The sequence below is a fragment of the Salvelinus alpinus genome, chromosome 1, assembly GCF_045679555.1.
Source record: "Salvelinus alpinus chromosome 1, SLU_Salpinus.1, whole genome shotgun sequence".
Classification (NCBI taxonomy): Eukaryota; Metazoa; Chordata; class Actinopteri; order Salmoniformes; family Salmonidae; genus Salvelinus; species Salvelinus alpinus.
The window spans coordinates 29119091-29132030 of record NC_092086.1 but is presented as its reverse complement, the minus strand read 5'-3'; the positions used below and the strand labels follow the sequence as shown (position 1 = coordinate 29132030).

General features: G+C 45.7%; 1 protein-coding gene across 1 annotated transcript in view; it reads left to right on the top strand.

Annotated features, from left to right (window-relative positions):
- Positions 1-298: 298 nt before the first annotated feature.
- The window catches only part of fam20ca (FAM20C golgi associated secretory pathway kinase a), an 80139-nt gene continuing 67497 nt past the window's right edge, over positions 299-12940 (top strand). The window contains exons 1-3 of the mRNA XM_071395633.1: positions 299-601; positions 644-1821; positions 3568-3749. Coding sequence (XP_071251734.1) covers positions 1262-1821; positions 3568-3749 — 742 coding nt within the window. The 5' untranslated portion in view covers positions 299-601; positions 644-1261. The remainder of the gene's footprint in view (positions 602-643; positions 1822-3567; positions 3750-12940) is intronic.

Here is a 12940-nt window from a genome sequence, read left to right as displayed (position 1 = left end):
TCTTAATCTGTCACTTCAAAAGCACTCAATCAATGATCTCGGATTCTCGAAATTTGAACTTTGTTTATTGTGGTATAGCGTGAAATAAGCCGAACTTAATATAATTCAAATGCAAGAACACCCCAAAAGTGTGCCCCTTCACCGATTTCAACTTCCCCCTTTATCCTGGCGCAGGGTCTGGTCGACTGCACAGTGGTACATAGCAGTATTGCGCTTAGAAATAGAAGACGCCCTCTTCTTGCGCTGTGGAGAGTTGCAGCCAGGTTTACAGTATATCGTTCCAACACGCTTTCTGAATCTCTCTCTCTTTTATGTCACTATCGCTGTTTGCATGTAGACGCAGCCAATCTCTTCCCTATGACGCCGGCGAGGCTGGGCTCAGAAGGGTTGATCATAATATTTAACACACCCACCCAGTAAGAGCAGGATACTAGTTCGACTGAGAAGTATAACAGCCACGGGACAAGAGTAACAAGAGTGGAAGCGAAAATCTCTGCACCTGCCAAGCGGTGTAGCCTACTCGCTCTGCTGTTCCTTGAACGGAAAGACGGTGACGGGAGATGTATATGTTTGACAGGATCTGACCTAGGCTCGCATCCAGGTATCTGACCTAGGCTCGTATCTGACCTAGGCTCGCATCCAGGTATCTTCAGCTGACAGTGCATCACATGTTTTTTTAAATCTCGTCGATTTTTTTTCTTTAACACATTTTTTGGTGCCTGTTGCTATTTCCTACAAGGACTGTGGCTACATGTTTTAATCAGAAATTGAATAAAGACTGTCCCTCGGACTTTTAACAAAAAATGACGATTGGACAGCATTGACACGTTTTTATGCTCAGCATTGCATGTTCTGAGGATGGAACAGTGCTTTCGAAACGCAATTGTGCTAAAACACGTTTAAAATGCCCTAAACTATTCACTGCTATTGCGATTCTATATCGTTTTGTGCCGTATTCAGAATAGCCACAGACCCATTTGCTTTAAGGTGCCTGCTCTCCGCAATGAGTCGGCATGTCCATCTGGCTGAATATGAATCATTCAGTCTTTTCTAAAAGACCAGCGCTCTGTGCGTAAACATGGAGTTTCTGATATAACACGGATTATGTTTGGAATGACCAGAAAAAATCTCTAAATGATCTACATTGGGTTTTTGCTCCATATTTCACATTGAATATAATTTTAATATATATCGGTGTTGTGCGCTGCTTTTTTGGTTTAGTGATATAACAGCAACTACTTAGTAGTGAATCCTGTACAAAATGATCAAGATGATAATGTTTCGTAAATTTCGAGTTTTGATACTCATGGTGTTTTTGGTGGCGTGCACCATGCACATTATGATAGACTTGCTCCCAAAACTAGAGAAGCGAGCGGCGGGACCGGAAACCGGCAACGGTGGCTGCCAGTGCACTCACAACCCGAGCGAGGAGGCCGGGAGCTGGGGGAAGCAACGCGCTAGGTCGGTGGCGGAACCGGGCTGGCCTAACAAACACACGCTGAGAATCCTGCAAGATTTTAGCAACGAGCCGAGCTCAAACCTCACGTCCCATTCCCTGGAAAAAATCCCTGCCGCTGGGGAGAGAGCGGAGTCTTTCAAACGAATGAAACAGTACGACGGGGCAGCGGATAACCAGAAGCCGCTCATCAGAGACGCCAGCCGGGGTAAGACCGTTGCTGCGCCCGGTATCTTCCGGCTGCCGGCTCTGTTCGAGCATCCTTTATACAAGACGGACCTGCCGACCCTCACAGACGACGACACCTTGTTCAACGTCAATACTGACATCAGGTTCTATCCGAAAGCAGCGGGGAATCAAGAATGGTAAGCTGGGGATAAAAGGAAGCAGGCGTATCACCTTATAAGAAATCAAGGTGACAGGTGTATAGTGCCATAAATTGATTATTACCCTCAAGCAACAGTTTCTTAAATTGACTTCCTCCCTGGCTTTCACTGTTTTAATTAAATTAATACAAAAGTGATATTAATAACTAATGGTCCACTTGTCCAGATACTTGAACTGAGCATCACAGTTGCTCTGCTTGCTATCCACTATACCCCGTAGCTTTAAAGGCTACATGACTATATACATGACTTATTGTCCATACACTATTCATTGCACCTACTGCAAAGTGGTACTCCTGCATGCAAACCCATTCTTTATTCTCTACTGCTATCTATCTCTCTATCCATCTATCTATCATCATTTCTCCTCACACTCTCCCCATTCTTTATTCTCTACTGCTATCTATCTCTCTATCCATCTATCTATCATCATTTCTCCTCACACTCTCCCCATTCTTTATTCTCTACTGCTATCTATCTCTCTATCCATCTATCTATCATCATTTCTCCTCACACTCTCCCCATTCTTTATTCTCTACTGCTATCTATCTCTCTATCCATCTATCTATCACCATTTCTCCTCACACTCTCTCCATTCTATGGGGATATCGTTAACTGGAAGACAATCCAATCTTTCTATTCATCTCTTCCTCTCCACCTCTACCGTTGTGTAGTGAATAAACTTATCTATCCATCCACACTCAAACAATGGCCTTTCTTTTGACCTGAACTGTGGTGGTCTTCTGAGCACCCCCCTGCCCTTTGCATCTGTAGGCTACTTACCTATTTGATTCTGCCGTGGTTTACTGTAATATCTAATGATCTCCTAAGCATGTGGGGGTAGGCATACTATTGTCATACTTATTTTGTTATTACAATGTAATAACTTAATTAAGAATAGAGAGTTTGGCCACAGATATGTGTCCTGTATTCATCCAACACTGTAGGCATACAGATGTTAGGTTATTTGATTTGATTGTACCCTATGTATGACTTCAATAACGATAACGATAACGATGCTGTTTATGTTCAATCATGTGTAAACAACATATTGATTGAATTTCAATGGTGAGTCTCTCCAATATATTGTATGATGATGTGATTAACATATATGGTGGTTACATCATAAACATTGGCTTTAGGTTTGCTTAGCAAGATAGTGTTGTTTATTACTGCACTATTTTACACCTTCATTAAACGTCAGCTTCCTTGATATTGCATGTAGGACTCTACTTTGACGACTGGTGTGATATTTGATTTAATTCATGTCATTTGATTAGACTTAATGACATTTCTGAGGAAACTTTTTGATAACCTGGATACCATCATAAAATCTGAAATCCATCCAATCCCTAAGCAGACCCTGTAACACACCCATTAATCCAGGAGAATACTGTGAGGCTTATGAACACACCTGAGGCTGGTGGGAGGAGCTACAGTATAGGAGGACAGGATCATTGTAATACTTGGAATGGAATCAATGGAACGGAGTCCAACACGTTGTTTCCATGTGTCTGATGTGTTTGGTACCATTCCATTGATTCCATTCCAGCCATTACAATGAGCCCAACCCCCTATAGCTCCTCCCACTAGCCTCCTCTGCTGTAGCAGTCATCTTCGTTACCAAATCTGTAGCAGTGAATTAGACAATGCATTGACAGTTAAGCTCCTCTCCTCTTCTCCTTTCCTACAACTCAACCCTCGCTTCTGTTCTCCATCCACTAGGCACAATGAAGCTAACGTGGAAGAGGAGGAGTACCCCCCTACAGGGGAGGTGACAGCCGAGTCCTACCCCAACTGGCTTCGCTTCCACATCGGTATCAACCGCTACGAACTCTACTCCAGACACAACCCTGTCCTGGACTCCCTGCTCAAGGATCTGGTCACCCAGAGGATCACCAGTGTCGGTGAGTCTGGGAAGAACTAGAATACCAAGAATACTGTGCAGTGCATCTCTGTGAGACTGTTGTGTGAATGAGAGAGAGAGAGAGAGAGAGAGAGAGAGAGAGAGAGAGAGAGAGAGAGAGGGAGAGAGAGAGAGAGAGAGAGAGACTATGATACACTATGATACACTATGAGAGAGAGAGAGAGACATTGGAAAGAATTAACAAAAAAACAGAGCAAACTAGAATGCTATTTGGCCCTAAACAGAGAGTACACAGTGGCAGAATACCTGACCACTGTGACTGACCCAAACTTAAGGAAAGCTTTGACTATGTACAGACTCAGTGAGCATAGCCTTGCTATTGAGAAAGGCCGCCGTAGGCAGACATGGCTCTCAAGAGAAGACAGGCTATGTGCTTACTGCCCACAAAATGAGGTGGAAACTGAGCTGCACTTCCTAACCTCCTGCCCAATGTATGACCATATTAGAGAGACATATTTCCCTCAGATTACACAGATCCACAAAGAATTTGAAAACAAATCCAATTTTGATAAACTCCCATATCTACTGGGTGAAATTCCACAGTGTGCCATCACAGCAGCGAGATTTGTGACCTGTTGCCACAAGAAAAGGGCAACCAGTGAAGAACAAACACCATTGTAAATACAACCCATATTTATGCTTATTTATTTTAACTTGTGTGCTTTAACCATTTGTACATTGTTACAACACTGTATATATACATAATATGACATTTGTAATGTCTTTCTTGTTTTGAAACTTCTGTATGTGTAATGTTTACTGTTAATTTGTATTGTTTATTTCACTTTTGTATATTATCTACCTCACTTGCTTTGGTAATGTTAACACATGTTTCCCATGCCAATAAAGCCCCTTGAATTGAATTGAGAGAGAGAGAGAGAGAGAGAGAGAGAGAGAGAGAGAGAGAGAGAGAGAGAGAGAGAGAGAGAGAGAGAGAGAGAGAGAGAGAGAGAGAGAGAGAGAGAGAGAGAGAGAGAGAGAGAGAGAGAGAGAGAGAGAGAGAGAGAGAGAGAGAGAGAGAGAGAGAGAGAGAGAGAGAGAGAGAGAGAGAGACTATGATACACTATGATACACACATACACACTTAAGTAAAGGCATTATATAGAAAACCACGTTTAATCAACATCCGGTGCTTTTGTCCCAATGCTGAGTTTCAATTAAATCCCCCTTCATTTTTACCTGAGGCCCTTGTTACAGATAGCAAATACATTCAGAGGAAGTGAAAAATAGATGAAAAACCATCAATCCTTCTGTGTCAAACAGTTTGGTTATGGAAAATAATCTTTCAGACCTCAAAGCAATCATACAGAGTGTTTAGGTGACATTATGTGGCTGTCGCAGGCTTAATGTGTCCACCTCTGGGACTGCTACTGTTCCCACTGGAGAGCTACAGCTGCAATGAAGTACTGCCTCCCTCACTCATCAGTCTGAGGTCTACCATATCATAGACCTGTGTGTGTGTAAAGGGGTCGGGATGGCTGTGTGTGTGTGTGTGTGTGTGTGTGTGTGTGTGTGTGTGTGTGTGTGTGTGTGTGTGTGTGTGTGTGTGTGTGTGTGTGTGTGTGTGTGTGTGTGTGTGTGTGTGTGTGTGTGTGTGTGTGTGTGTGTGTGTGTGTGTGTGCCTGCATGCGAGGGATACATACGTACACAGTCTCGTGTCTATGCTGATGTTGGTGTGCATGCAAAGACAAGGGCTAAAATAAGAACCGCTGCACAACGCCATTAAAGTTCCCTCCAGCATTGATATTAGTTCCTCAATCACTCCTGGACAGGATGTAATCAATCGTGCTCCATGGCACCTCTTGTTCTAGGTGTGTGTCACCCACTGTTTCCATTGCTCTGCCCATCAATCAACTGCATCTGCACTCAGAGATGGCCATATAAAACGCTGTGTGTGTGGAGGAAGGAATGTGGGGGTTGTGGAGGAGTGTGTGTGTGTGTGTGTGTGTGTGTGTGTGTGTGTGTGTGTGTGTGTGTGTGTGTGTGTGTGTGTGTGTGTGTGTGTGTGTGTGTGTGTGTGTGTGTGTGTGTGTGTGTGTGTGTGTGTGTGTGTGTGTGTGTGTGTGTGTGCGTGTGTGTGTGCGTGCGTGCATACTGTACCTCCACACAGACAGCAGCCTTCCCGTTCAGTCCAGCCTGGATCAGGGAGAGAGACAACACAGGGTGCAGATATTCAGGAAAGTTTCCACTTCAGCATTTTTCCTGCTGATAATGTTTGGTTGAGCCTGTCTCTCTGTAAAGATATTACCTTTTTCTCAGTGTGCAGAACATCTCATAACTCATACATCTACAGCAGCCCAGGTGTGTGTGTGTGTGTGTGTGTGTGTGTGTGTGTGTGTGTGTGTGTGTGTGTGTGTGTGTGTGTGTGTGTGTGTGTGTGTGTGTGTGTGTGTGTGTGTGTGTGTGTGTGTGTGTGTGTGTGTGCGTACGCCTGTGTGTGTGTGTTTGAGAGAGAGGGGGAGAGAGAGAGAGAGCATTCATCATTATGATACAGAAGTGTTCCACCGAGAGGGAGCTTTTGTAAAAAAAAAAAGACATTGTCATTCATGAATTCAGGGATGCTCAGATAGAGAGCGCACTATGGATGGCCATCATAACCGTTGTGGAATGCATAGCAGTGCTTCCACTACAGGTGGCCGTGACTCACACTGTAGGCTACTCTATGCTAACTCTGGCCTAGTTTCAATCCACTTGAACCATGAATCTCATTTGAATGTTTCATCAGGGATGACCTTTTTGAGTTTTGTCGATTAGATCAGCGCTTCCCAGCTGGTGCATCTCATCCAGTTCCTTTTGGATCACGGGTCGCGGCTCATTATCAGTGTCCTAGTTACAAACAATGGTTTTGTTTGTGGGGGAGGGTTACAAGCAGTTTTCGAAAGCTTTATATATAGGCAGGTCACGGTGGCAAAGTGTTTAGGACAACTAAAGGATTAACGTTAGATTATCTGGTAGCACTATCAATATGACCCAGCAACCGGAAAATCTAATACATCTTGCCCTATAACAAAAGAGAGAAATGGTAAGAGAGAGAGACCTAGCTGGGAGAGAGAGTTTAAGAAAGACAGAGAGTTTAAGAGAGAAAGACAGAGAAATAAAGAGAGAGTGAGAGAGAAAGACAGAGAAATAGAAATAAAGTGAGTGTGAGAGCAAAGGAGAAAGAAAGAGTGAAAGAGGAGACTGCAGGGCTTGTTTACATTGTGGTTAGGCAGAGCTGCAGGGTTGTGTAATATGCTCAAGTTAATGCTCTGTAATATATGGACAAATCCCCTGAAAGCCTGTCCATTATGACAGAAACACAAGCCATTTAGACAGCCCCTCTCAGGCCTTTTGTTAGACAGATAATCAGGCAGAGTCTGGAGCGTGTCTGATTTAGCCTGGCCCACTCCCTCCGTGTGAAACGGAGCGACGGAGCGACGGCCAGATCTGAAGGGAAAGATGGGCGTAGGTAATTGTACTGTTCTTTTACACGGGCGGAGAGAGTTTTGGAGTTGGAAGACTTCTAGCCTCCTGGGTAGTCTGGAGTTTTCCAGTTTCTGTACAGCCTAACCTGGTCCAACTCTAACAGGGTTACTGAGTCTTCTCTTTGCAATGAAGGAGGAGATCCATGCATGGATTCAGATAAAGTGGAGTAGCTACTGTTTCCTGCATAATAGTGTATTTGTACATCACTGGAATATGATCAGTGAAAAGAACTGAAGGCAATAGTTTGGTAAGACCTCCTATGAATAAACATATTACTGTAAGTGCCTTTACAACACTTCAAAATGCTTATAATGCATTATGAAGAGGGTGAAGAGGGTATTCATAGAAAGTGTTACGAATTGTTTTTATTAGCTATGTCAATGTTAAGAAAACACACGAACACACACGGAAAAAGGTGTCACCCAGGTTAGGTTTTATCAACATCAAAGAGAGGATGGCATTGACGTTTCTCTAAAAGTAGGCTTTTTCTGCTTGCACGAATGCACACACACACACACACACACACACACACACACACACACACACACACACACACACACACACACACACACACACACACACACACACACACACACACACACACACACACACACACACACACACGTGCACATAGAAATCAGAACCATGAACAGCCTCATCATATTTAGATTACGTTGATTGGACTAAATTGTTTTGGGTATGTTTTAGTTGTCACTGTATTAGACTAAGCAGAGGTGATTTGATGATGTTGAAATGTTGAAGTTGAAATGGTGCTGGAATAGTGGAGCTCCTGTTTTCTTTGTGACTTGCTGTAACCCTCTGTGGTTCTAAATCAATAGTTGTTTAGTGGTCTGAAAATATCATAAACATGAACTTGCTTGACTATGCTGTAGGTCATGTAACTGTCTGTTACTGTACATGCAATATGCTTTGTGGACTTCACTGGACAAAGGTTACTGTCCGGTTTTGTGATGAAACAAAGGTGTGGTTGAATTTATTCTGCCACTGTGTCTTCTTATAGTCTCGGCCTTTAGGCCTATATATCACAGTGTCAAGGCATATGAACTAAACAACACAATTATCACAACAGACAGGTTGTAATATTGTAACGATCTGAGTGTCGGGAGGTGCGAAGTCAGACGCAGGAACAGCAGAGCTTCAATATGTTGAGTCTTTTAATACTCAACTTGCAAACACAATGTCCAACACGGACGTACTGGGTGTCACACACAACGGTCCAACGACACGATAAACAAACCCAGTCCACAATAATAACATCCACTCCCGAAATCCAAAAGCCACAATGAAACAATCCCGCACAAAGAAGCGTCCGGGCTGGCTGACTAATAAAGCCACACTAATTAACAATTAACTGAACACAGGTGATACAAATAAACACATAAGGAGGGGGAGGAAAAAGAGTCAGTGGCAGCTAGTAGGCCGGTGACGACGACCGCCGAGCGCCACCCGAACGGGAAGGAGAGCCTGCCTCGGTTGAAGTCGTGACAGTACCCCCCCTCTGACGCGCGGCTCCCGCAGCGCGCCGACACCGGCCTCGAGGTCGACCCGGAGGACGAGGCGCGGGGCGATCCGGATGGAGGCGATGGAAATCCCTTAACATAGATGGATCCAAAATGTCCTCCACCGGTACCCAGCACCTCTCCTCCGGACCGTACCCCTCCCAGTCCACGAGGTACTGCAGGCCCCTCACCCGGCGTCTCGAGTCCAGAATGGCCCGTATCGTGTACGCCGGGGACCCCTCGATGTCCAGAGGGGGGGGGGGGACCTCCGGCACCTCACCGTCCTGCAGGGGACCAGCTACCACCGGCCTGAGGAGAGACACATGAAACGAGGGGTTAATACGATAATAGGAAGGGAGTTTTAATCGATAACACACCTCGTTTATTCTCCTCAGGACTTTGAAGGGCCATACACACTGCGGCCTCAGCTTCCGGCAGGGCAAGCGGAGGGGTAGGTTTCGGGTCGAGAGCCAGACCCTTTCCCCCGGTACAAACACGGGAGCCTCACTGCGGTGGCGGTCAGCGCTCCTCTTCTGCCTCCTAGTGGCTTGTTGAAGGGACTCCTGGACGGCCCTCCAGGTCTCCTTGGAGCGCTGTACCCACTCCTCCACCGCAGGAGCCTCAGTCTGGCTCGGATGCCATGGTGCCAGGACCGGCTGGTACCCCAACACACACTGAAAGGGGGACACATTAGTAGAGGAGTGGCGTAGTGAGTTCTGAGCCATCTCGGCCCAGGGAATGTATCTCGCCCACTCCCCTGGCCGGTCCTGGCAATAGGACCGCAGAAACCTACCCACCTCCTGGTTCACTCTCTCCACCTGCCCATTACTCTCGGGGTGAAAACCGGAAGTCAAGCTGACCGTGACCCCCAGACGCTCCATGAACGCCCTCCATACTCGGGACGTGAACTGGGGGCCCCGATCAGAAACGATGTCCTCCGGCACCCCGTAGTGCCGGAAGACGTGAGTGAATAAGGCTTCCGCAGTCTGTAGGGCAGTAGGGATACCGGGCAACGGGAGGAGACGGCAGGACTTAGAAAACCGATCCACAATTACCAGAACCGTAGTGTTTCCCTGAGAAGGGGGAAGATCGGTCAGGAAGTCCACGGACAGATGAGACCATGGCCGTTGTGGAACGGGGAGGGGTTGCAACTTCCCCCTACGAAGGTGCCTAGGAGCCTTACTCTGAGCGCATACCGAACAGGAGGAGACATAAACCCTAACGTCCCGAGCTAAGGTAGGCCACCAATACCTTCCCCGAAGGCTCCCCACTGTCCTCGTCACCCCAGGGTGACCCGAGGAGGGTAGGACATGAGCCCACCGAATCAGTCGGTCCCGAACACCACTTACGGCCCGCCGGGCACTGAGGAGGCGCGGGTTCCGCCCGTAACGCCCGCTCGATGTCCGAGTCCACCTCCCATACCACTGGCGCTATCAGCCTCGAGGCGGGGATGATGGGAGTGGGCTCGGTGGTCCTATCCTCCGTGTCGTAAAGGCGAGACAGTGCGTCAGCCTTTACGTTTTGGGAACCGGGTCTGTAGGACAACGTGAACCTAAACCGGGTGAAAAACATGGCCCACCTTGCCTGACGCGGGTTCAGTCTCCGAGCTGCCCGAATATACTCCAGATTCTGGTGGTCGGTCCAGATGAGAAAAGGGTGCTTAGCCCCCTCAAGCCAGTGTCTCCACACCTTCAGAGCCCTGACCACCGCTAACAACTCCCGATCCCCCACATCATAGTTACGCTCCGCTGCACTGAGCTTACTAGAGAAGAAAGCGCAGGGGCGGAGTTTTGGTGGCGTACCCGAGCGCTGTGATAGCACGGCACCCACCCCAGCCTCGGACGCGTCCACCTCCACTATGAATGCTAAAGAGGGATCCGGGTGCGCCAACACGGGAGCATCCGTGAACAGAGCCTTCAACCTGTTGAAAGCTCCGTCCGCCGCCGCTGACCACCGCAACCGCACCGGGCCCCCCTTTAGCAGTGAGGTAATGGGAGCCGCTACCTGACCAAAACCCCGGATAAATCTCCGGTAGTAGTTGGCAAAACCCAAAAACCGCTGCACCTCTTTCACAGTGGTTGGAGTCGGCCAATTACGCACGGCCTTTATGCGGTCACTCTCCACCACCACCCCCGAGGTGGAAATGCGATAACCCAGGAAGGAGACGGCTTGTTTGGAGAACACACACTTCTCAGCCTTGACGTATAGGTCATGTTCCAGCAGTCTGCCAAGCACTTTGCGCACCAGAGATACATGCGCGGCTTGAGTAGTTGAGTAGATCAGAATGTCATCGATATACACAACTACCCCCTGCACGTGCAGGTCCCTGAGAATGTCGTCTACAAAGGATTGGAAAACAGCTGGAGCATTCTTTAACCTTTCACGAGTATCAATCCCGGATCCGGGAGCACCCCCCACCCCCCACACACTGATTAGCATAGCTAGCATAGCTTCACAAGTAGATAGTAGCATCTAAATATCATTAAATCACAAGTCCAAGACACCAGATGAAAGATACAGATCTTGTGAATAAAGCCACCATTTCAGATTTTTAAAATGTTTTACAGGGAAGACAAAATATGTAAATCTATTAGCTAAACACGTTAGCAAAATACACCACTATTCTAACTCCATCAGTTTCTTACTCCTTCAGGTGCTATCACCAATTCGGCTCAACTAAGATATTGATAGCCAATAACCTATAAAAAAAACCACCAGATGACAGTCTGATAACATATTCATGGTATAGGATAGTTTTTGTTAGAAAAAAGTGCATATTTCAGGTAGAAATCACAGTTTACAATTGCACCGACCATCACAAATCGACTAGAATTACTAGATAGAGCAACGTGTATGACCAATTTACTCATCATAAAACATTTCATAAAAATAGACAAAGCATAGCAATGGAAAGACCCAGTTCTTGTGATTTCAGACCATATTTCAGATTTTCTAAGCGTTTTTCAGCGAAAACACAATAAATCGATAAGTTAGCATACCACATGTGCAAACGTTACCAGAGCATCGATTCCAGCCAAAGAGCGCTATAACGTAATCACCGCCAAAATATATTAATTTTTTCACTAACCTTCTCAGAATTCTTCCGATGACACTCCTGTAACATCATTTTACAACATACATATACAGTTTGTTCGAAAAGGTGCATATTTAGCCATACAAAACCGTGGTTACACAATAAAAATACTAGGAAATCAAGCCTCAATATGTCTGACGTCATCTATCAGAGTGATCTAGTTTAATTGAAAGCTAATCATATACTTGACTAAAAAATACAGGGTTGACAGGAATCGAAAGACAAATTAGTTCTTAATGCAATCGCTGATTTACATTTCTAAAATTATCCTTACTGTGCAATACAGGGTTCGCCAAGCGAAGGGATAGAAAACAAAATGGCGAAATATGCGTTTAAAATATTTCGACAGAACAACGATTTATCATATTAAATATTACTTACTATGAGGTGATTTTCCATCGGATTCTTGGGCAATGTATTCTTTCTTGGGTATAATCTTCTTTTGGTCGAAAGATGTCCTTTGTCCGTCTAAATGCCCGCTAACGTTCAACCAGGACCCCGAAATGTGCCCGGTGCTTCACATAGAAATGCATCAAAATCGCACTAAACGGATATAAATTGCTATAAAACGGTTTAAATTAACTACCTTATGATGTTTCTAAGTCCTATATCGAATTAAATTACAGACGGATACATTTCAAGTTGATAACCGAGCCTGTGAAAATGGCATCCGGAGGTCCCTTCCTGCGTAAGGGCGAGCGTCGAAAGGGGGGCTACTCTCACTCCTTGGTCTTTTATAACCTCTGAGAGCTACCTAGAAGGCCCATTCCACTTCTCATTGGTTACTGACATCCAGGGGAAGGCGGGTGCAGTTCGTGTCGTTCCATAGGATAGACAGAGACCTTAAAAACTGATCTGAAACCAGAGCTTCGCTCTCAGACCTTTCACTGTCTGTCATGGATTTCGCTGTAGAAAGAGTTCTGGGTCACCCACAGACATAATTTCAACGTTGTATGAAACTAGAAAGTGTTTTCTATCCAATAGAATTAATAATATGCATATTGTATGAGCAAGAATTGAGTACTAGGCAGTTTAATTTGGAGACGACAAAATGCTAATTCGGAACAGCACCCCCTGTAGTCGCAAGAAGTT